Source organism: Poromitra crassiceps (assembly GCF_964638095.1).
Source record: "Poromitra crassiceps genome assembly, chromosome: 3".
NCBI lineage: Eukaryota > Metazoa > Chordata > Actinopteri > Beryciformes > Melamphaidae > Poromitra > Poromitra crassiceps.
Genome location: NC_139625.1, coordinates 47,924,310 through 47,949,987, shown reverse-complemented (window position 1 = coordinate 47,949,987; position 25,678 = coordinate 47,924,310). Strand labels below are relative to the sequence as shown.

Below are 25,678 nucleotides of genomic sequence, written 5' to 3'. Positions count from 1 at the left end.
AGGGAGGAAGGCAGCTTAAGCCGGACAGCACAGGGATTAATCACAGTCTCAATCTCATAAGGGCCAACGTAGCGAGGAGCGAGCTTCCGATAGTCCACCTTGAGAGGCAGGTCTTTAGAAAGAAGCCATAACTTCTGACCCGGGACGTAGGCGGGGGCTGGAGCACGGCGACGGTCGGCCTGGACCCGGGATCTGGTGGAGGCTTGGAGCAAGGCGGCGCGGGCACGCCTCCATGTAGCGCGGCAGGGCGCATCTGGGCCTGGACAGAAGGGACAGCGATCTCCTCCTCCTGGACTGGAAACAGAGGAGGTTGGTAGCCCAGAGAACAGAGAAATGGAGACATACCGGAAGAGGAGTTGGGGAGTGTGTTGTGGGCGTACTCCACCCATGGCAGCTGTGAGCTCCAAGAGGAGGGGTTCGCTGCGGTGATGCAACGAAGCGCTGCCTCCATCTCCTGGTTAGCCCGCTCCGTCTGGCCATTGATAACATGCAATTTGGAATGTACACAAAAACAAACAAACTCAAACAGAAAACAAAAAACAAATAAACAAACAAACAAACAAAAACAAAACATAGAAACACACACACTCCGACATCACAACGTGGTGAATGTTGTTGTTGTTGTTGTTTGTTCTGTGGGAGACCAGCCGGGTGAATCACCCATCGCCCCTGACCTCGTCGAGGTAGGCCAGAAAAGGGTCCCAAACAGCTAGAAATCTCCCGAGTGAGTTGGTCCTTTTATTAAGAATCTGAGTCTCTCCATCCGTATAACAGAGAGCATGTCCGTCAGCCATAGCTGGAAGGAGGTTGGAGAGGGGGACTTCCATTCCTGTAGGATGGGTTTCTTGGCAACGATTGTGCCCTGTGCCAGAGACTGTTGCACAGCCGTAGGGAAGTCCAAGGAGGACTCTGAGCAGCCGAAGATGGTGAGTTCTGCCTCTGGTTGAAGGGTTATTTTGTAAGCCTTAAGGCCGTTTCACACCGGTGCGGATTTTCGCGCGAATATTCGGCACGGAGATTCGCAACAAAATGTTTTAATGAGTTGCAATTGAACCTTGCACACCGAGGCGGAACATTCGTGCGGGGGTTTATTTTTCCGCACGGACTTTGACTTCCGCGGATTTTCGGATGCGGCAAGATACGTTTGACCAATGAAATCCTTTATTTACAACTGACGTCACATTGTAGTATGGAGCTGCGCTGCTGTTTGGCATGGTGATGATTCAATTTGTGTTCATAGCCTACTGTAACGTTACAGGATATCTATAGCCTTCCTAGCGTGAACGTCCCCCCCAGTTTCGCCGTTTGTTTACAAACACTGATCCCTCGTATATCGTGATTTTTTTTTAAAGCAAAAGACGGTAAACAAAATAAATTGCATGAAAATGCTCACCTCAAACACACTGCCAGTCGTTGTTCAGGGTCGATAGGTTTGCGGTAGTTTGTGTGTTTCCTCATTATGTGAGGGGCTATCATCCCCAACAGAGCCTCAAATTGCTCAACTCCCATTCTGAAATAGAATGCCTGAAGCGACTGTGATACAGGCGCTCCTCGACCAGCTGATGAAACTCGCCATGTTCTGTGCGCCTCTCTAAAATTGGGTGAACCCAGAACCTTCTTTTCCTCTTTCTCGTTTGTTTTCTCAGCAAAATGAGGAGCAGGTCGTCATCACTGCTACTACTACTGCTTGACTGCATTGTGGTCTCTGCTCACTGTTTTTCCGCCGACGGAAAATGAACGTGGGAATGCGAATAATTCGCACCCGGACCTGTGTGTATAGTTTGCAATGCGGAAAATCTGCACGAAATTTCGCATCGCATATCGCAACGCATTCCGCACCGCACCAGTGAGAAACGGCCTTTAGAGTACCATTCAAATACTCTGGCCCAAAATCCGTTCAGTGAAGGGCAGGACCAGAAAGCGTTAGACAGAGTGCTCTCCGACACATGGCACCTGTACGGCAACCATTTTAGGGCACCCTCGTCCGTCAGAGTATAGGCTATCGTTCCTCAGTCTAAGCGTTGTCAGTTGTCATGTCTCCTATAGTAAATCATCGAGTGTGCTCTGAAACACCTTCAGTCCTCACACGAAAACGCTGTCATTCTTCCTGCATTACTGTTTCACTCCTCACGCGTCAGTCATCGCACAATACGGCGTCACTCGTCAATCATCAGTCCTCACTCGTCAGGCATCACTCCTCACATCTCACATGAAATGTTGTCATTCCGCCTGCCTCACTTATCACTCAAACTAGCTGTCAGGCATCACTCCTCACCTCTCACACAAAAACGTTGTCGATCCTCCTGCAGACTAGCTGCCTCCATTTTCAGCCATAGGGGGGCCCCGGGAGTTATATTGTCAGGGATCCCCTGGAGCCAAAACATTAGAGCACTGAGGTAGAGTGGTAATTTGTGTTCAGCAGGATAATCTTCAGAAACGTGAATCACTTTTATGCCTTTTGAAGTGTTTTCTGAAAACCGTGTTGAAAAAAAATGCATTTACATTTCAAAAGTCATAAAAGTGAATCACGTTTGTGAAGATTATCCTGCTGAACACAAATTACCACTCCCATAAACTTTTGTTCACCACAGACCTTATTTTATGCATTTAAGTGAAATCCCCATTATAAAACCCCATTAACTTTTCCCCTGAAGCACCAACATGCTACTTCCGGACTCTGCTCTATAAGGTCTGTGGTTAACAAAAGTTTTGTGTTCAGTAAGATAATCTTCACAAATGAGGACCACTTTTATGACATTTTTAATGCGATTTTCACACTTCAAAAGTCATAACAGTGTTACCGTCCATGTTTTCCGGACTCATTCCTGCGGTACTCCATTATTTATCTACCAATCCATCCATCATCTGTCCTTACCTCCAGGTTTCCTCATCACGACCCGGCCCTGTTAGCTCGATGGTTGCAGAATGTGGGCCGGTCCAGCTGGCACCCACGGCTCCGCTCCTCCGTCTGCTCGGCACATTTCACAGATGACTGCTTCCAGCGCAGCGGGGAGAGGGTCACCCTGCAGCCGGATGCCGTGCCCTCTGCCTGCATCCCCAGAGGGCCACAGGCCCAGTCCACACCCACCCAGCTCGACCCCGTGCACCAGGTCTCCGCCCAGGCACCGGTACTTGGGGTGGAGGGGAAATCGATACAGCATTAGTATCACGATATTTTGTGTGGCAAAATATTGTATCGCATGAATGCAAAGTATCGCGATATTGTATGATAGAAATTGTCAGGTGCATGCAACATTTCTGACAGTCTGGTCAGTCTGTCTGCTTGACGATTTTGCTGCAATAAAAATGATCGAAGTGAGATGAACAGACTGGAAGCTATCTCATTAGATAAAACAGATGTTGACAAAGTTTTCCTTTGTGGACATCATTTGCAGTGGAAAGGGTTAGGGTTACACCTGCTTTACTTCCTGCGTTACCACTTCAGAACGGTTGCTGTGAAAAGACGTTCGGGTGACGGGGGGTTTGGGACTACCAGGAAAGATTCTGGATGGGGACATTGGGGAATATTAGCGGGTGGATTTCTGAAAACAAAAACGTGCAATGATTATATTCTCCTTATCTCCTACTCTGTGAGCAGATGTACTTTGCCAAGTACGATGCGGCGGAGCGCTACATCCGCACTGCGGTCTATCCTCCAGGACTCAACTATGTGGAGAAGAACACCTTCAGAAGGTTCTGCAAGAAGTTCATCATCAAAGGTACGTGAAGCCCTCACCCTTCATCCAGACAGACTTAGACAAACTGCCTTATCTGTACACAAACAACCCTCAACTGAATATACGTATAGAACCCACACACACACACTTGGGGCTCATCCCACATAGCCTATATGGCCCATTCTTTTATCGCAAACAGACTGGGATGTGGCGGTTGAATGACGTCACATCTGTTTTGTTAGTGTTCCATTTGCAGAAAACTGGGAGCTGGGAAATTCACTGTTGAATTGTGTAGTGGCTATTTGTCCTTTGTTAAACAATAAAAAATAAAGAAAAAACTAAACATGTTAAAAATCAAAGCCACTGGGACCAGGAATGAATCATATCTTACGCAGGGAAAAATAAGTCAATTGTCCAGGCAGGCATAGCGTTTCTGTTGATTTATTCACCATTTTCCAAGCAAACAGACAAACAAAAGATTGCCGCCTCTCTTGCCCTGGTAAAAAACCATAAACCCCTCCCGGTGCCTTGACTGAGTCTACCTGTATGCCCATATAAGTAAGTTCACCTGAGTGCACCCCAGCTGCCAGCACCTTCAAAATAAAAGCTTAATAAGTGCTCAAATTAACCAAATAATTATACTAATACTAATCAACCCAATTTAGCAATATTATTCTACAAAACTAAATAACAAAATAAATGTTTATTATTAAATACCACCAAAACAACCAATAGCTCCAACAAATTGTGTACATCCGTTTAAACGAGTCAGATCTGGTTGCTAGCCAGGCTAGCCATCATTAGGAATAACAGTTGATAACAAGGTATTTTGCGCATACAAATACTGCAGCAACATGACCACACAGATAGAAGTTAGACAGTGCTGTGTGTACAGCTGATTTAATGAGACACAGACAAGACAGAAGTGCTAATAAACAGTATTTACTACGATTTTAACTACTGTTGTTGCGCACGAGCACTGGTGACGTCACCGTTCGAGCTCATGACCTTTGAACGGTCACATTCCCATTTCCCAGTTTTAAAGCAATGCCCCAATAGTTCAGCTCTGAAATGAAGCACTGCTGCCGGTGTAGGTACAGGATCAATCTGGGAACTTTTATTTGAAAAATAGACTCTGGGACAGCCCTACCGTTTTTCCCAGCTTCCTGTACAGCGCGCCTCTCCTGCCACCGCCACTTCCTTTTCCGCGTCCATTTCGGCTATTTGCTAATAACGTTAATGCATAAACACACTGCATAGAAGACGTCAACTCGTCTTACAACAACAGTGAAAAATTACTGGAAAGGCGCGGTGCAAGTTGCTATTTAGACTGTAAACAGTGGAGCACGGACGGTGGCTTTTTCGTCCACTCACTGAGAGCAATGCTCTCTTTTTCAGGAGTGCCCTGTTCACATTCACATACACACATTCATACCTGGAAGCTGACCAGTACAACCGCAGTCTGATCTGCTGGCCACTGATCAGCTCCACTGGAGCGGTTGGGGATAAGGGCCTTGCTCAAGGGCACCTCAGTGGTGGTAATGAGGGAGGGGCAAGCGCTTGCCACGCTCCAATCTATTGGTTTGAATCTGAACCACCAGTGGTTCACACCAATCAGCATCCTATGAGGCAGCTACGGGCGGGCTTTAGGTGTGACGACAACGAGAGCAAGCCCATGATAGACATGATAGACAGATGGTTCATCCAATCACCTGCCAGGTATTTTTTCAAAATGCCTGCCCTTTGAAATGCTTTCCCTGGCGACTGGTTCCAATATGTTTATGTGAAAACAAACAATCTGGCAGTGTCAGATTAAAATTATTAGTATTATTACAAAAAACTGGAAATAAACAGTCTTTATCAATTCCGAGTCTTCGTCATGAATGCTCAAGTCCAAGTCATCAGTGCTCAAGTCCAAGTCGAGTTGCAAGTCCTGAAAATGAGTCCAAGACTCAGACTCGAGTCCGACTCGACTACAACACTGGCTGCTGGAGCCAATGTGAATTCAGACTAACACCTCCCCTGGTTTTCTAGACGACCGGCTGCACGTGGTGATGGGAGATCGGGTGCGCTTGGTGCTGAGGAGCAGACAGGAAGTGGAGGGGGCCATGTTGGATTATCACACAGAGCTAAACCACCTCGACCTCAACAAATGTCTCCGGCTGCTCAACGAGAGGTGCTCTCCTCTTTCATCATTTTACATGCACATTAATAAGTCCATTATTCCAGTAGTTTCCTCAATCAGATGAAGGCCATTATTACATTATGAGAAACACAATTAATACAGCTAGTTTTTGCTCAATTAATGTCATTCATGCACAACTTAAAGTCGAGCTGAAATGAAAAAGTACTTTTTAAGTATTTTAGATCATATCCCTGGTCATAGAGTGCACCTATTTAAAGGACGGCTTTTCCGTGGGGGATATGAATATATATTAAATCTCACGCCCCTAAGGTTTTCGAATCCGTTGAAATTTTTGAAATTGGAGCTTCACTCCCAGAGATATCAAGCATCTCTCACATATTTTTTGGGCCAGCCGACGCGTTTCGCGTCATCTGGCCCAAGTCCGCCTTGCGGAAGTCGTGCACCTATGAACTACAACTGTTGTGAGCCATGGTCCCGCCTCTAGAGGTCCTCCACGCCCCTTCAGAGGTCTGAAGAAAAACAAAAAGGCAGCCATCTTTTTCGACCGCCTAGCCTGCTGTAGCTAGGCTAGCTTTCCATAGCTCCTTGCAAAGAGACGATTTTCTCGGGAACGGAAGCACGGACAGACACGTGACTGGCGGCATTGGAAAGCTCGTCAAATTTTACATCTAGTAGTAGGTGGGTTGAAGTAACGAAATCAACGCTGAGCAATGTACCCGTTTTTACACACTTTTACAGAAAATAGTTACAACATCAGATGCGCGTAACTCCTACGAAAATGCCTTAAAATGCATGAAATTTTTTTTATGAAGACATCTCCCGACATATATACTTCAGTTTAAATTTCGTGCAATTTGGAGGCAATTGATTTTCGATTTATTTTCGATTTATTTCTTCTTCTCTCCATGTCTTCTCTCCATGTCTTCTTCTTCTTTGAGTTTTATGGCGGTTGGCAAACACATATGTGCATTACCGCCACCTACTGGAGTTTGATATCAGCCAAACGCCTGAGGGGTGGGCATGGAAACGAAGGCCACGCGAGCCCAGTGCATTGTGGGAAATGTAGTATTTCGAGTCCCCGCACCTCCCCCCCACCACCCCCCCCCACACACAGAGTGGATTTCTGGTGATATCTCAGGCTGTAAACAACCAATTTCAAAAATTTCAACGGATTTGAAAACCTTAGGGGCGTGAGATTTAATATATATTCATATCCCCCACGGAAAAGCCGGCCTTTAACAATGTATGCCAAAAAGAATAACTAAATAAATTCAATTTCTTTGGTTTTTCCACATCAAAATTCAACCATGTTTTCTTCATTCAAAATGGAATCAGCAAGTACTATCAAATTTCGACAACTGTCAAACAATCTCCAACGAAAAAACAGGAGAGCATGCACATCTACGAAAAGTCAGGTGCTGGACAAATGAATAATAATTAGAAAAACAAATAGAGTCCGCACACTGGATTTTAAAGGCTCCTGGTCAATTTATTTACGTTTCGATCCCAAGGATCTTCGTCAGAATGTAACAATCTCCAACTGTCATTCTCCATCAACTAATTTTTCTGCAGGGGGGATGGGGGTGGGGGGTGGGGGGGACAAACATTTACGGCCCCACTCCCAGGTGTCGTCCTCTCCCTCGTCTCCGCCTCCGGCAGCTCGGGGAGTACGCCTGCCTGCTCTGGTAATGGGGGAGATGAAGGGGGCGAGTAGTCCTTCACAACTGAATGGAGGTTAACATTAGCAAGGCTAGCGTACAACTCATTGCTGTCGGACTCCTTCTTGGTTTGTTCTGACGCTAGTGACGCACCCACTTTTCAGCTGTACAATTAAACCCCAAGCGTTTTGTTCCGCCTCTCTAGCGGCCTGTTGACCAGCCAATTTCGTCCCAGTCTCTGGTCCCGCTTTCAATCAACGTTTCACTTGGAAATACGTCACGTCACGATAAGGAAGTTAAATACTCTGGAATGCCATTTCAGCTCAACTTTAACTCAAATGAACTCAACTCAACTCTCATTAACTGTCAAACTAAATGAATGACTGCAAATCTGTTTACCGTTTTCTGATATACTACTGATTTTCTAATGATACAAAGCTGGTTGAAGATCAGCAGGGTGTTCCTTTAAGTATTAAAATCAAAGTATTTGGCAAAAGAACAAAAAAATCACAGAGACACCTTCTTTCTGTAGTACTGTACATCAATAACATGTATGGGCCGACCAACACCACCAGGTTCTTCTGGAAAACCATGAGGCCCGATGTGAAGCGCTGGATCCACAGCTGCTCCCACTGCTCCAGAACCAACAAAAAGAAACCCCCCAACCACCCAGAACCACAAGGTCCAGAAAGAGGGTCCCCACAGATACATCTGGACTTAGACAGGTGTGTGTGTGTGTGTGTGTGTGTGTGTGTGTGTGTGTGTGTGAGTGAGAGAGAGAGTGATCATGGCAAAGTGTGGTCCTGGAGACACGTAAGCCTCTTCTAAACATGAAGTCTGGATCATGTCCGGCTAGCCAGAGCAGGATATTTTCCGGTTTTACCTTTCTAGACATGAGGGGCCCTATCTTCCCAGTGGCCTTAGGCGCAAAAACTGGCGTTAAACGCAAAAAAACGCACCTTGCGCCTGCCTCGGGAAGATATACACATGGTTTTAGGCCCCGAAATGCGCCGAAGAGGCGTGGCGCAGTGCCAGAATAGGCCAGAATGGGCGTTTCGGCCTTAAATACCGGCCTAACGATATCTTCCCACCTGGCGTTAATTTAGCGCTTTCATTTAAACTTTGCGCTTTTGAAAACCAGGCCTTATTCAGTGCGCCGCGGATATTCCACGCACAGCTCTCCTCTGCCGATCTCACACTTTCTCCCCCTCTCTCTCTCTCACTCCCTCTCTCTCGCGCTCAGACAGGCACAAAGTTGAAAGATGAAAAAAAAGTTGTTATACTGTACGTAGTATAACAACATGACAGTTTTGTATAACATGACAGTTTTGAGCCCCTGTCATTCAGAGGCTGTTGCATCATCCTACCTGTGCAGTGGGGGAGAAGAAAAGGCGAGAGAAAACAATATCATTCTGCCCAAACAAATGTTCGCTGTGCCGGCTCGCCTACCAAAGCCAAAGCCACACATGTGAAATCTCCCAGCATGCATTGAGGCTAATACATTTGGACAATAAATAGCAACCAAATGAGCCTAAATAGATAGAAAGGTAGATAGAAATAATGTTTAATGTTAACACATTGACTGCCAGCCGTTTTTTTTTTGCTGTAGGTAGCTTTTGCCAAGCTGTTTTTTTGAGGATTCTGGCTCATTTTACAAGAGCCGAGGATTCTTTTCTGCTTGGAGTTTGTCAACACAAAGTTCACAAAAGTACTAATAGAATGTGTGCTTTCTCTGTCTAAAAGAGTTAGTTTGTAGACTTAGTAGTTATGTAGATATTAGCCGTTGAGTACAGCATGGTTTTAGCGTGTGAGACAGGAAGCTGAGATAATCGCAGTTTTGTGAAATTCAATCAAACACGCAGAACAGTCACTTTAACCATTTATTTTTGGCATCAGTGAGAGATCAGACATCCAAACAATATAGTTCCGAACGCCCTCTCCTTCAACTCCTCCCTCCGTGGGCGTGTCTAGTGGCTTTCAGCCTGCGTTTGTCACAAGTGAGTGCTCTGCTGCTGGGAGCCTGGCAGGGAGTTTGAGCAGCCTGCCTCCCTGGCAGCGAGTGTGGATACTGTAGGTCTCACTCGTCTCTTGGGTTTGAGAGCCCCGATGAAGCCCCGTGCGACTCTAGGCTTTATGCTGCCCACCATGGACAGTAGCCACACAGTCCATTTCAGGAAACCCCCACCGCAGCAGCGCGAAACCGTCCCCGCCGGCGCCTACAGTATGAGAATGAGGCTCGTTCGTTTCTGACTGTAAAATCGCCAAGCCATTTCCTTGATTTCCTTCCTTGGAGGAAGCAGCCGCGGGAGGCGGCTGCTTTTGGTTGACTTTATATCTGTCGGGAGAGGACCGTCGCCACCTAGCTGGTCGGTAAAATAGATTATACACATTCAATACTTCCAATATCTCCATAGGAGACGCGGGGGGCATTGATCCACGTAGCACCGTCAAAAAAAAAAATATTTTTTTTTTGACGACTCAACTCGTCGGTGGCAGTGAACAGCTGGATTGTGTTTGACGACTCAACTCGTTGTTGGCAATTAACGTGTTAACACAACATGCAATTGTAGAACATTTCAATATTGGACCAAATAAAACATGGAAAAACACAACCCTATGTGTTCCGTAAAACACAACCCTATGTGAAACATATATGTCATCCTGGGGGTATATATATCCCTCGCAGATTTTACGTGATTTAGATGAGTGACAGCCGTAACGCGGTTGTACTGTGATGTCCTACTGTGATGTCCGCTCCAATAAATTGAATCCTACTTCACATTTACTTTTACAATAAAAACACATTTATGCAATGACTTTACATAATGTAGGCTATATTTATGTGCATCATCCTACCTGTGCAGCAGGAGAGAAGAAAATGTAGCAAAACGATATAATTCTGGACAAATTTTCACCAATCTAATCTCATCATGACATAGGGATAGGCTATTTTCTTCTAGCCGATGCGTTTAGAACATTCTTTTCACTTTGATCTTGCTATAGTGTAGCGTATTTACATGCTTGCAGTATTTAAACTGCAGCGAGATTGGTTTTTGAGAAGCATAATAATATGGAATAATATATATGGAGACAGCCAGGGATGAAATAGGGAGGGGGGAGCTCAGAGCCCTCGGCTTTTCTGAAGCTGGCCTGGATCGCTCCGTGGAATTGGAGCTTAACTCATTGAGTGCCAATGACGACAATCGTCGTCAATTCAAATAGTAACGTAGAGTGCCAATGACGACGATTGTCGTCAATTGCGTTTTTTGACGGTGGGACGTGGATCAAAGCCTGATACATCTCCTGTAAAAATTTGGGGCATGTTGAATGTGTATAACCTATTTTACAGACCCATTAGGTGGCGACAGTGCTCTCCAGATTAGAGAAAGGTGAGGAAAAACAGCAGAAGAAGCCCCGTGATGAAACGGAAACCGCATCGGTATGCATCGATATGCATGAAGCATAACGTTAGCTGTGCCTGCAGCAGCCAATCTGCTCCCACAATTGAGCCCCTCCGTGTCCGCTGCGATAGCCCCTCACATGATTAGTTGTGGAGTTGTTATTATTCTCAGTTGGAAGCGCTGGGAGCCGGTGACAAATACACGCGGAACGCTGTGAAAAAGCTGGGTTTTCAGTGCAGAGCAAACGCAGCAGAGAGCCACCAGATCCACCAGAGACACAACCACGGAGGAGGGGTTTGCAGTTGAGGGTAAGGGGGGGGGGGGGGGGGGGGGCACGCAGGGCAGCATACAACACCGACACAGACAGACCCAGACAGCAGGCTCGATGGACAGATTGGCAAGCTAGAATATCTGATGCCCACCAGCAGTAAATCAAGACCAGCAAGAAAGTGTAGGGTCTGCGCACGCAGGGGCCAGCGCTGCTGGTTGCAGCTAAAAAATATTATTTTGACAAACAAAATTCCTTTGTTTTCACTGTTTTATTGAAGGAAATTATTTTTGAGGTGTCACTACATCAGAAAATATTAGCTTCAGAGTCAGTGATGTGCTTGAAATGCTTAATTTCACAAAAGGCTGATTATCTCAGCTTCTAATTTGAAACGTCTGTTTTTGGTGAAAACAACCTATCTTCTCCGGCTGATAACTAAAGAACGGAAAATGATATCAATAAACTTTTTTTTGCTGATGATACAATAGAGTATCATCGTTCTTTGGGCGTGTTCGGTGTTTACATAGTAATATCACACAATATTCTGTGGGCCTCGAGAAATCACTGAAAACGCTCTGAAAGGGCTGGCACTGGGAGCATCCGTCTTCCAAAAGTGGCTGGCACTCAATGAGTTAAAAGGGAAGCTTATGATTCGTTTACTGCACTTCTCCAATGAGCAGGTTGTGCATAATTTTACACTTAAAAGGCGTGGTTATAATGCTTAAGGCCGCGTGTAGCGCCGATAGATACCAAAATATCGAGTGTGCCGGTCCACGCCCACTAATCTGCTCTGCGTCTGGCATTGGGCGCAGTTCATAGCCCGATGCAACGTTCATAGGCCGATGCAACGATAGAGACCCACGAGTCTGTGTTTAGAAACAGCTGGAAATGGTCCGTATTCTCTCTGCCGATAGCGAGTAGAGTGGGCGGGGGGAGGGGGTGCGGTAGCGTGTATCGATAAAAATAAATGTGATATGGAAACGGCTTTAGCGAATCTGTAACCAAACTCCATTCAAAAACATACCGTTTTAACAGAGGATCCATTCCAACCATTCAGGCAATAACGAGGGGTGGCAATGTGCCAAAAATGAGCGCTTGCCTTTCTTACATCGCCCAACAGCCGCCCAGTCAAAATAGTGGTCGCACCGATGTCAATCACTGTGGGTGATTTTACAAGTGGCATTCAAGTCATATCTGACTAGTTTTCAATTTATTTCTCCCCACAAAAGTTAGGCTATAGGCCTATGTCTCGATATAGGCTGATGCAACTCTTGCATTTTTACATAGCCTACAAGACAGACAGGTCGGGAGGAAAATAAACAATTCAAGCCGTTTGCAGCACTTGAGGAAACCGTGAGTTTGCTCGTTTAATTTGTTGATATAAGCGATTGCCCGAACGATGAATTAATTAATAGGCTACGTGAATGTTAGCGGGTACTTTAGCCTATGCAGATCCCAACTAACCAGATGTGGGATGAAGAGTACGTTTGTGTGGGACAATGTGGGACATGTTACCGGTGCATCGAGGTAGTCTAAGATGTTGATATAAACGTCTATCTAACTTAAAAAATAAACATTTCAATTCTGCCCCTTAGCTCATAACATACAGTATGCTTTGCCCTCTCGTTGATTCAGTAGCACATAAGAGACTAAAAAACTAAAAAACTAAAAACTTAATATATTTTATTTAAATGCAACTTTCACAACTCTGACCTGATGACCGCTGCATCCATGGTATTTCCATGATATTCTAATTTTTTGGAAAGGATCTGTGTGTGTGTGTGTATATATATATATATATATATATATATATATATATATATATATATATATCTGGGGACCCCTAGAGACCCTCAAGGAACCCCTAAGGAACCCCTAACTTAAGAGAAGTGTTTTCAGCTGCTGTTACCTTATCTGTGTTGGAATCTTGTTTGGGTTTCAGTAGGAACGTATCCATAGACTGGAAAGCCTCCTTTTGAGCAACACGTTTCTTGTGAGTCTCGCATTGTTTGTGTCGTTTCACGTCGTATTCACCTCCATGTGAAACTGAAAACTGACTCTGGCAAATGTCGCAAAAAACTCTCTGAGAATCGCCTTGCACTGGCTTCACCCACGGATAGTTTCCCCAGTCCTTGTTGTAGCTGCATTTCCTTTTCTTTGCTGCTGTCGCAGTTTCCTCCCTTTCCTTCTCCATGTTTCATAATATTCCGCATCAAATCTGCAGCATATCGGCTTGCTGTTTGTTTCCGCGTCGTTGTCGGTGGGCGTACCCTAACGTGCATTTGATCCCAGCCCCCGTGTACCCCAGTTTGATTGACATGATGACATCAGACACAGCCCGCCCCCGTGATGTTAGTCCTCCCTCCCCTTCTCCACACAGCCAATTCATATAACCCACATTTTATAAATGCGCATGTGAAAACTGGAGCCTGCTAATCAAAATGCGGGACAACGTCTCAATTTGCGGGATGCGTGAAAAACCGTGAAAATGCGGGACAGTCCCGCACAAATCGGGACATAATGGTCACCCTATATGCAGTAGGCTATAGTAGTAGGCTATCATCTCCTTGTTGCATTTTTAAACTGGCAGATGGGGGACAAAGAGACGATTAAACTTTTACTTGTTTACTCACCTAATTTGACTCTCTTCCAAATAATCCAGCCACGTAACTAACACTACGTCCATTCATGAAAATAATGATCACTGGGAGATTAATGGTTTGTAAAGTGCCCCACCACCCGCCCACTCAGACATAACAGCTACATGATCCGAAACATGAGCTGCCGGTGTTAAACAACAGCCGGTAATAATGCGGATCCTGTACTAGGGGCTCAGATGGTCATGACCCGCACTCGCGGGAGTGCGCATAAGGCGGCTAATTGTTTCTAAACATGCAGGCCGACCGGCTAGCAGCTGGTTATAATCCGGATCTCACTGCATGTTTAGAAGGGGCTCTATTGTAGCAGGAAGAAAACGTTTTTAGTACTTTGTCAGGTGTCTGCCTGTCTGTCTGTGGACAGATTTGGATTTTGCAAACGCGATAGCGTCAGAATGGTGCAAGATGCAGTCACAAAACTTTACAGGTGTGAAGTTGACATAAGAATTAAGGTTGACTTCGAAAATGGGCATGATCCGAGCAAGGGGGCCTACCCCCCCACATTAGCCCCCCCCACTTTACGCCCCTGGCTCACATACTGTTTTTTTTTAGTTGGCTGATGTGAGCCCATCGCAAGATGGTCTAGTTATTTTTATTATTTATTAATTTTGTCCCCATATTTCCAGTTTATTTGCCCTGGGTGCTGCACAAAATCTTTTTGGCGCTGCACCTAATTATTATAATGACTGGGAAAACCCTGGACTCATGACTGGCTGTTGACCACTTGTGTTGTAGATACTAGTTATGTAATGTTAATGTTAATGTTTGAATTTGTTTGAGGTCATGATCTGTCTGTCTGTCTGTCTGTCTCTCTCTCTCTCTCTGTCTCTATCTGGTCAGTGGAAATGATGAGGATGATGATGATGAAGATTGTGTTATTGTCAGTGGTGATGATGGTGATGAAGAGTGGCAGCCAGCGATGCCTTCAAGGGACACAACGGTCAGTTCCTCCTCCAGTCCCTCTGTTGTCTATGCTTAATTTGAACCATTATGTATTTAAGGTTAGGAATATGCTTGAATTCAAATGTACTCCTTGAAAAAAGCTTGATTTTCAACATAATTTAGACTTTCATCTACACAATCATTCGTGTAAACCAAACATCTTTTAACATTTGAAGTCGCCATACATAGCTAGATAAGTCCTCTATTGATCCCTTACTCTGGAAATTCTAAAGCATTAATAATCATGATCAAAACATACAATCAAAGTTAATATGAACAGCTGGTAAAATGAAGAAATGAATATGCATTGATGGCTGAGAGTATAAAGGACAGGGTTTCTGCTATATACATTTAGCAGCAGCGGCCCCCCCCTGCTGCTAAATCTTGGTCCCCGCTGCTTCAAAATAATATGAAATGTTGTGAAAAAATGTCATGAAGTCAGGGCCTGCTACTTCAAAGAATTTAAAATATAAGATAGCTTTGATTTGTTTGACTTTTTTGGTCACAGCATTATTCCATTTGTGTTATTTTATAGTTTTGATGTCTATTCTTTTTTTAATACTTTTATTTTTACATCATTTTTGCAAAGACATGTAACAGGAGGTCAGGAGAGGTCACAACATACACAGCACATCACTTTGTACAATACATTTTGACAAAAAGAAAAAAGTAAATGTAAAACGGGGTAATAGCAAGAGTCATTTCACTTAACAGGCATGTCCAACGTCTGGCCCAGGGGCCGGCAGGATGTCCCTGGCAACCCTTGTCTTAGAACAGTCCACAGACAGGCTCCAGGCAGAAACAGTGGAGAAGAGGCTGATGTTCCACCTCGTCCGTTCTGTCCCCCACTCAAGAGGGCCCAGACCTCTCCGTTCTATGAGTTAGGAAAACTGTCCATTTGTACCAGAGTGATTCCCCTTTTTCTTTTTGTAACCTCAGACTAAAAGTTAGTTGCTCCATTCTGTGCAGTTGTTCTACAATGTTTATTTTTTTTTTCTTTTTTTTCCCCCCGATTTTTTATCCCATTTTTATCCCCATTAGTGCTAATTTTATATATTTATCCTGGTTGCTACTTCATCCTCTGTCGCTCAGGGAGAGCCGAGACTGATTCCATGCCTCCTCCGAGACATGGGCAGTCAATCAGCCACTTCTTTTCACCTGACAGGGGAAGCTTCTTCACCGGTAGGACATAGTACGTGGAAGGGTCACTCTATTCCAACCAGTTCCCCTCCCCCTGAACAGGCGCCCTTAACGATGAGAGGAGGAACCACACTAGCAACCAGGACAATGCATGTTTTTGTGAAGGGGGTTCCTATATGAAGGAAACCCCCGGGAGGCACGGGGAGAACATGCAAACTCCACACAGAAAGGCCGTTTTTGCCGACCCCCACCCGGGCGATGGAGGCGGCACTCGAGGACATACGGACGGGCACGCATTCCTTCAGCGCTCACCTCGTCCCCAGGTGGGAATCGAACCCACGACCTTCGAGCTGTGAGGCGATAGTGCTTATCACTACACTACCGTACCTCCCTATTCTACAATGTTTATAAACATATCCACCGGGGGGCGGTGCTTCTGAAGCCAGCATTTCGTGATGGCCTTCTTGCTAGCTGCCAGAAATAACTTCAGGAGATATAGATCATTTCTTTCGGTATCCCCAGAAACTAGTCCGAGGTATAAGGTGGGAAAAGAAAAGCAAACATCATAGCCCAACGTGTCAGAGATTATCCTCGACACCTCCTTCCAGAATAGCCCACTCAGGACAAGACCAAAATATGTGGGCATGGTCCACCATTATTGCCCCACATCTCCAACAGGGCAGTGGAGTCCCCATTTGTCTAGATTTCTGTTTTGGAGTGATAAAAAAGCGAATTATATTCTTCCAACAAAAGTCTCTCCATGTTAAAGAGTTTGTGGAAGTGGTTTGAATTTCCCAGACATTGCTCCACATGATTTCTGTTATATCTGTTTGCATTTCCCTTTCCCACCTTTGCTTTATGTACTCTGTAGAGTGTTTATTCAGAGACCGAATACCATGATATAATTTACTTATGATACCCTTACTACTCGCTGAGTTATAAGCATCCATGTAATAACCAATACTCTGGTTATCATTGACACTTCCCCGGTGTTTGCATCTTTAATGTTAGTCCAGAAGTAACTGCGAAGCTGAAGGTATCTAAAAAAGTCTGATTTGGGGTCTAAGTCATATTTCTGGTACAGGTTTTGGAATTTTGGAAACTATCTATTTCCCCGTTCACCACTATTCCACAGAGGGCTGTTATTCCATTTTGAGACCATCTTTTGTATCTGGAGTCCATAGAGGCTGGTGCAAAACCCGGGTCGTACGCTGGCCAGCTGAGTAACTTAATCTCTCTTTGAATCCGAAATCTCTTGACCACTTGCCTCCACACTTTAAGTGAGAGGTTAACCCATGGGTTTGAAGCCGGTGTCAATTCCCCTATCATGTTAGGGTGGCTAAGTAATGATTGAATTGGAGTCTCTACTAGAGATTGATGTCTATTCTAAATGGTAAAAATGGTGTGTCAAACCTGAATGGTAGTGTATGGAAATGTTCTAGGAGAGTAACTAATGTTACCTAAGTATAACTGAAATAACATATAGTTTTTGTGGGACCTGGCCAAGAAAAGCAACACAAAGAAGCTACAAACATTACATTAAATAACATTACTTTGATAGAGAAATAAATGGTGCAAAGCACATACTGTTATAGAGAAGTAAAACTGTGCAATTCTCCAACCGCCGGCGTACTAAATGCGCATAACCCAGGTACGTCCTTCAGCTTGGCGAGCTGCAGGACGGGTGATAACGAGCCCGCACAGCGGACAAGCCTAGGAATCGCCTAGTAATATTATAGCCTGTTTATTTAAAATATATATATATAAAAAAACATTGTGTGTGTGTGAACCAGGCTCATGGCCCGGTACCAAATGCATTGCGGCCCGGTACCGGTCTGCGGCCCGGTGGTTGGGGACCACTGCCTTAAAGTGCTTGAATTTTACTTGAAAGTTGTACGAACCCTCTCTCTGTCTCTCTCTCTGCCTAAGTCTCATGTGCACCCTCTCCAGCCCATTGCTCCCATGGGCCCGTTCATCACCAGGGTGTGGGCTGTTAGGAGAGTCTCCTCCCAGTCCGCCACCCCTCCCCTGACCCTGACCCAGGTCCAGACGGGACGAGACCCTCCCCTGACCCTGACCCAGGTCCAGACTAGCCGGGAGACCAGCAGCTCTCAGCCCCAGAACCAGTTTGAGAGCATCTCCCAGCAGGAGGTCCAGTCTGAGGTCCAGATCGAGGCGAGTGAGTCTCCGGTTCAGCCGAGCAGCACCAGAGCGCAGCGCCGCATCCACTTCCAGGTAGGTGAGCCAGGGCAAGAGCCCTTGGGTACTCCATAATGTTAGTATTCGAGTAACGTTTCAGCCGTTCGGATATTCGTGTTTTTATTTTTGTTTGTGGGAATCCGGCAACAGGAAATCCTCAGTGCAAACAAGACAGACACATGCTTCTCCATAAGGCAGTGCTGATAAAACTCATGCAAAACGTTGCACTAGTTTACGAACGTTACTTGACTCCACTGCTGTTTTCCCACAACATTTGCAAGACATAACAAATATGCAGAAAGTTCCGGACAGACCTCGAAGGGCGAACTGTCACCGACCGGTGAAGAAATGGAACGTGGTAATCAGTGGATTTACGTCATACGTTACTGTAAATTGTAGTATGGATTAGCCCTGGCATGTATTGTAAATATCTGGTAAGCCTTTGCCTTTGCTAACCAGCTGATTAACTTAATGTAAATTATTGAAAGGCTGAAAAAGTCCAAACTGGCAGCACTCAGCACAGGTGCGCTATTGAGTTTAGCGCACCAACTCTTGGATTTGAGTGAATTACTGAAAGGCTAACAGCTTCTAAGCTAATCCATATATGTATATAATATTATGTTATATTATATCCGCTCTACAGAAAAAGGGCACCAGGCAGTGCTTTTTCCATGCAACAAACGGTATTATGTGAACAGCCCCTACACAGCAGATTATCTCTGCGCTACAATTCGATAGTAGATGTTCTTACAGGCATATAGCCTATGAAAATTAACTGTCTACCAGAGCCAAATGTTGGTTACGCAGCCGCTTGCTTGTTTCCACACTGACCACCCATGTTTTTTGTTTGTTTGTTTTTTGCAAGTACCCAGTTACTTCTTCATAATAGAAGGAGAGTACTCAAATGGAATTACTTAAAATGCCCGTCTCTACTTTCAGGTGGTAACCAAGCCTCAGCCCGAGCTCCCGGCCAATCCACAGCCCCAGAGAGGGCCAAAATCCAGAGTTCAGCAAGACGCCAGTGGGACCCAGCTCCCGTCCCACCCTCAGACCCAAACCCCCCAAAAAAAAACACCCTCTCAAACCCAAACCCCAAAACAAACCTCACCCCTTCAGACCCAAACCCCAAAACAAACCCCACCCCCTCAGACCCAAACCCAGAAACAAACCCCGCCCCCTTGCACAGCCCAGCGGCCCGCCAAGAGGAAGAGAAACCCAGAGACGGACTCCTCAGCCAAGAGGAGCTCCAGTTCTGTCGCCTGCTCTGCCCACACAAAGCTCAAAGCCACTCCTGAGCTGGACAGGTGAAGTCACAAACGGAGTTTTGAGAGCAGCTCGCTTCCTTAATGCGAGGCATTTCCTGTTGAAACAGGATGTTGGAATGGGACATAATGCGGGGAGTAAAAGTAATGTGGTTTTGACATGAAAATACAAGAAAATAATGTTTTTGACATTTTTTGGTGTAAGTTGTCAAATAGGTGTATGGTTTTGATGGCATGAGCTAAAAGGGGGAGAAAAAAATCTGTGTGATTTAAAGTTCCTCTGTGTCTGAGACACCCCCCTGTCCCCATTGTCTTTGCAGTTCCCCTCCCTGTGTGGTGCGGCCTGGGGGGCTCCAGGCTCGTGCAGTGCTGCAGCAGTGCTGTGAGGCCAGGGTGAAGGTCAGACCGGCGCTGGGTGGGGCCAAGGCACAGTGGGCCCAGGTGGGCTGCTTTGTGTCTGTTTATTAATTTTTATTTATTTGTTTATTTATTTGTTTGTTTATTTGTTTATTTATTTATTTATTTATTTATTTATTTATTTACTTATTTATTTATTTATTTATTTATTTATTTATTAATCTATCTATCTATCTTAGAGTGACTTAGAATGAGTGCAGAGTGATCTATTTTACTGACACTTTGTATTACAAATACACACAAAGAGCAGGGGTGTCAAACAGACGGCCCGGGGACCAGAACCGGCCCGCCAGAGGGTCCAATCTGGCCCACAGGATGACTTTGCAAACGTGAAAATTTGGAGCTATAGGTTATTATGCGTTTATTTTCGTTATCTGACCCACTTGAAACCAAATTGGCTCGCATGTAGCCCGTGAACTAAAATGAGTTTGACACCCCTGCGAGCTTAGATGGAAAGCTACTCGATTAAAGGAACACGCAAACATTATGGGGCATTCGCCTATTTGCCATATTTCCGATAGTAAGACAAGAAGATAGATGTCTTTCTCTTCCGTGCAGTATAAAGTGCGTTGCACCCTTCCTGTAGCCTGGGTAAACCCAGCCTCCACGTGACCTCTATGTGCCGAGGTTTTTAGAAACCTAATTATTCTACCTGGCGTACTCCAAAAGAAACCAGGATACTGTTGCATGTACAGTATACATCTTATCCTGGTTTCTGACCGCCGCAGACCTGCGCAGGCGTGGCTTCAGCCAAGTGATGCGTCTCATTTCTGGAGCACGGAGGAAACGGAGTGTTGTCTTTCGGCGATGAAAATAATTAAATACACTTGGCAGTTTAGATGGGAGAAAGCATGGAAATGCTGACCTATTCAAGTCTGTAGTATACAGACTACAGGACGAAGGTGTTGTGACTAAAATGAAAGAAAGAAGCAGCACGCGAACGTGGACAGACCATCGTGAAGAGGGAATCCCACACACTCTCGGCACAAAAAAGGTGAATGACATCACTCCCCAATACAAGCGAACCACATCTGGTGTGTTGTAAACATCACATGTGTCTGCGCAAATAGCATGCAGTAATCAGTAACCAGTTCCATGTAAACACCATATCTCTAATATGATCAAAACCAGGATAACCAGGATACTCATGTCCATGTAAACACAGTCAGTGACAGACCTTTTAGTGACAGGCCGTTTAGTGACAGACCTTTTATTGACAAGTCTGTTTAGTGACAGACCATTTAGTGACAAGACTATTTAGTGACAGACCATTTAGTGACAGACCGTTTAGTGACAGACCTGTTTGGTGACAGACTGTTTAGTGACATACCATTTAGTGACAGACTGCTTTACTTCTGTCCTCAGATCCAGCAGGGCATGGTGGTGTACGTCTGCTTCTTCCAGGGAGCTGTTCCAAAGAAGCTTGTTCAACAGATGGGTGAGCTGCCATGTTACTCTGCAGGCTGCACACATTCTGACTTACTTAAAGCCCCAATATCTAACTACTTTACCTTAACATGTAACATGTTACTATTTTACCTTAAAATGTTACTACTTAAGCGTAACAGCTTCTAAATAATTTTTATGGTTCACTGACTTCTAATGGGGAGAATGACGCCTCTATCATTCCCACTCTGTGCCCTGAATGCATGTTCCTGCAGCATGTAACTTTAGTGAGTGGGCCGGAGCATGTCAAGTTACCTGGATGTATCTCCATTTCCTGCTGCGGCTCCTTCATATTAAAAGCTTTCCGCTGACAAACTAACGGGACGCTTTTATTGTGAAGAACGTATAGGAAGTGAAATGTGTTTATCACTCTGAGTTAGCATAGCATCATTAGCGGATGTTTTATTCTTCAATAAAACAAGTCGACACGATATTTGCAGCTATTTCTTTGGTGGATCAGTTATAAACACTGCAGAGAGTAAGAGTACAAGCAGACACGGTAAAATAAGGCTGATATCTGAATGTACAAACAGGGAAGTACAGTATAGCATCTTTAGCATCCTGTAATGACCACTTGTGGCAGCAGAGACCGCTGTTGGTGCTGCTCAGCAGCTTTCTACATATTGGGGCTTTAATATGATGAGGATTTTATTGACTGAATGTTAGTGGTCTAATTAACAGACCAGTGTGCAGAATTATTTTCAATTTTTCTAGTTTAGAATACTTCTTCTTGACCTATGTTATAATTGACTTTCATCTGAGCGCAACCGCATCTTTACTGTTTTACCTCTACACTCCCAGATGTCCCACTTGACTGTTTCTTCTTGAGTAATTAACAGAGCATTCTGCAAACATGATTCTCTCACATTAACATCCGGCCTTGATCTTTCTGTGTCATCTCTCTGACAGCCGACACTCTGATGAACGCCAAACTCTTCCGGAACGACGCCAAGCAGCCGGTGTCGATTCTGGAGCTGCCGGGGAGTGTTTTATTTCTCCCCCAGGACTCGTTGCTCGGGGAGCCGGTGGCCGGGGGGAGGGTGCAGTACAGGGATGGGTGCGAGCGCTGGTGGGCCGCCCGGCTCTACGCCAACCTGGTCTCCGCCTGCCGGCAGCTCGCGTCAGGCCAGGCGGGCGTGACAGTGGAGCAGGGCATCTACGGCCAGAAACAAGAGATCGTCCTGAAGTCTCTAGACCCTCTGACCCACCTGATGGACTTCTGAGCTCCATTGAAAGTAAATGAAGGGAATCATCCAGGGGTGTAGTGCTGGAGTCTGGCCTCAGTTTTGACCTACTCTGACTCAACGGAAGTAGGCCGTGCGGGTATTGGGCTTGGGAATGTGATGTCAAGTTTGTCGCCATTTTTGTTGGTGTCACGCAGTGTCTGCGCTGGTGTTTCAGAGTAATTTCTTTGCGTTCACTTCCTTTTATTGGCAGGCGGGGCGGGCGAGTTGTGTGAAAGGCTGCAATAATGGGTGTGGAGAGGGGGTGGAGCTTGAACACAGGGCAAAATGCCAGCTGGTAGCGTCCTCATCATGTAGCCAATATTATGAATGAGTTACAGTTGTAAATCAACCTGTGAGTTTCCTACACTCTGAAAAAGGCTAATTTTACATGCTCTGCATACTTTTTTTTTTTTTACTGTTTTTCTTTTTCGGGGATTTACCAATTTGGTTCCACCAAAACAAGTTCCTCCCTGATGCTATTTCACAAGAACACCGTTGCTGGACTTAGCCCCGCCCAAGATTATTGTGATTGGTTTAAATTAAAACAATTGGTATCTTTCCCCTATTCACCTTATTCACCACGCCCACTTTTTCTCTCTTCCGCGTTCGACGCAAACGTATTTGTTCTTCCGGTTCAGCGCTAGTTGCCTACTGTGGCTAATAGCTGCTAGTTAGTTATGTTATATGGCAGTAAAATGCCACTGAATGACCAAATTGATATAACTTTTAACCATTTCGAGTAACACTGTTTCCATACGGATCACCAGCGTTAGTTTGTTGTTTATAACGTGGCTATCATAACGTTTTCTATCTCGGATGCGTTATTTCGAATCCCACATAGGTTACGCTGGCGCAAAACGTGTGGGTTTCAGGACGAAACAGTCTCAAGCCACTAACGTCATCTTTAGAGCACAATATTCCTGGAATGCAAGTTTAACTAAAGAGTTACATGTCCTCTGCATTCTACATAAAATTAAGATATTACGGGTTGTTTTATTTTGTATGTTACATACTTATTGGCCAAGATATGTTAGTTTATGGAGGAGTAATTCTGCCAGTTTAGGAGGGGAGTGTGGGCGGCCATCTTGCCTGTGGGGTTTTTGGCAAGTCTAAAACGGAAATACTATTACGAAATGACGTAATGTGGAAGCGTCCATGTGTGGGCAAAGAATAAGGTGAATAGAGAGGCAAAGTGACCGCCTACTTCCTGCTTCAGCACTGTACCAGAGATTTTCATCCGCCATTTATTTTCCCATACACATTTAGTAAAATGCGTATAAAAATAGTTTTACTCGTTCAAACCAAACGGTACAGATATATTTAGAAACAGAAGAGATCGCATAACAATTCGCTGGGACCAAAACGTAAAAAAAATGCGGGTTTAAAGAAAATATTTCTTCTATGTTGTTTTTTTAAGTTTTGGTCCGAGTGAAATGTTCTATGGTCTCTCCCGATTATAGCGTTAGCTGAACCGTTTGGTTCAACGAAGTACAACTATTTTATAAGCATTTTACGACATGTCTATGGGAAAATAAATGGCGGATGAAAATCTCTGGTACAGTGCTGAAGCAGGAAGTGACGTTCCACTTTGCCTCTCTATACCAGAATGAGAGTAGGTGGAGCCAGACTCTCTCCAGCGCTGGTACAGTGCTAAAGAAAGTGTGGAGATTGTCTGGCCAAGCAAGACTAGTTCTGATCTGACATTTTGGACTTGTCTCGGTCTCATTTTGACTCTTGTCTTGTCACCCAGAAGACTGGCATAAACTACCAATACAAGTCACAAGTTTGGACACATGCATTTGCTTTATTTTATTTTTACCTATTTTTTTTTTTTTTTATAATAGTAAATACATCAAAACTGTATAACACAAATAAAATTATGCAGAGACCAATATTATATCTTAAGATTCTTTAGTAGCTGCCCTTTGCCTTGATGCAAAGGCCTTTGTATTTCCGTCAAGACAAGACGAGGACTCAAGACTTGTTCATTGATAGTTATTATTATTATTGTTATTATTATGTAATTGGCATAAGACCATGTAATCATTTGGCATAAGATTTTGTGCAAGGGCAGGCACGTGTGTTCCTCCGTCCTACATGTTGATTCACGCTCATGTTCAGTAACTCTGGACTTGGACTTAAACACATGGGGACTCAAGACTCGACTTGGACTTGAATACAACTGCTCTTGAGAGAGAAAGTCAAATAAACAAGTAATCAAAGTTTGTCAGAGAGAGAGCGGCAGAGAGAGAGCGGTAGAAAGCCTTTCCCCCAATATGGGAGCAGTGAGACTGTTGAACCTTGTTGATTTCATGTCTGATCTGCTGAACCGGTCACATCCTGTGGCTGATTTTGTTGACATGCAAATAGTTCATAAGTCTTTCTCTTTTGTTCATATTGATTGTACATACCGTAATGTACGGTTCAATGTATTTCTGTGAAACAAACTGAACCTTGGTAATAAAAGAAGTTTCTTGTATGTAGTCTGTGTGTTTTATCAAAATGTTACCTACAGCAAGGCCAGGAGGACCATTTTACGTTCTTTTCTCTTCAATTTGAATTACTCTCTTAAGAAACATAAGGAAAACAGCTTCCACTCTTAAAGAAAAACAAAAGCGAATTATCAATCGCTGAGACCAGATATGCAAATTCATCCACCCCATTGTGACATCATCCACTCCATTGTGAAATTTGCGCCTCCCCCGCCCCAGCCAATTAGCTTGAACACAAACACACACCTTCACACATACACTTGACCTCCATGCTAAATTTCAGCCTCCTAGGGTGAAAACTGCTCAAGCGTGGTGAACTTTTTGTGGGCTGACCAACCAACCGTGTGACTTAGGAGTTGCTGGCCCTGTTGGCCGCAACAAAAAATCCTTTAAATTGGCATGCTTTTGAGGGGGGCTGGGTAGTGTAGAGTTAAAAGCACTCAGCTACCACTGCGGAGACCCGGGTTCAATTCCTGGCAGCGGTACTTCCGGCTTGGTCAGATGTTCCTACAGACACAATTGGCCGTGTCTGCGGTTGGGAAGCCATATGAGTCCTGGTCATTGCACTAGTGGTTCCCAACCTTGGGGTCGCGACCGTAAGTAGGGTCGCCTGGAATTTAAATGGGGTCACCTGATTTTTTTTGAATTTTTTTTACACCACACACAATTTAAAACTACCAAAGAGGATTAGGGCCACTTTTTTTTCTTTTTTAGATCAGTCAGGATTCTGATAATAAAATCTGAATT

At 44.7% G+C, this 25,678-nt stretch overlaps 1 protein-coding gene across 1 annotated transcript in view; it reads left to right on the top strand.

The window, feature by feature from the left end:
* The window catches only part of LOC310773123 (uncharacterized protein), a 63,316-nt gene extending 38,435 nt beyond the window's left edge, over window positions 1-24,881 (top strand). Inside the window, exons 10-19 of the mRNA XM_083633039.1 lie at window positions 2,882-3,128; window positions 3,599-3,719; window positions 5,712-5,853; window positions 8,057-8,206; window positions 14,648-14,747; window positions 17,840-18,124; window positions 19,028-19,392; window positions 19,671-19,791; window positions 21,133-21,205; window positions 22,123-24,881. Coding sequence (XP_083489165.1) covers window positions 2,882-3,128; window positions 3,599-3,719; window positions 5,712-5,853; window positions 8,057-8,206; window positions 14,648-14,747; window positions 17,840-18,124; window positions 19,028-19,392; window positions 19,671-19,791; window positions 21,133-21,205; window positions 22,123-22,436 — 1,918 coding nt within the window. The 3' untranslated portion in view covers window positions 22,437-24,881. The remainder of the gene's footprint in view (window positions 1-2,881; window positions 3,129-3,598; window positions 3,720-5,711; window positions 5,854-8,056; window positions 8,207-14,647; window positions 14,748-17,839; window positions 18,125-19,027; window positions 19,393-19,670; window positions 19,792-21,132; window positions 21,206-22,122) is intronic.
* Window positions 24,882-25,678: the final 797 nt, after the last annotated feature.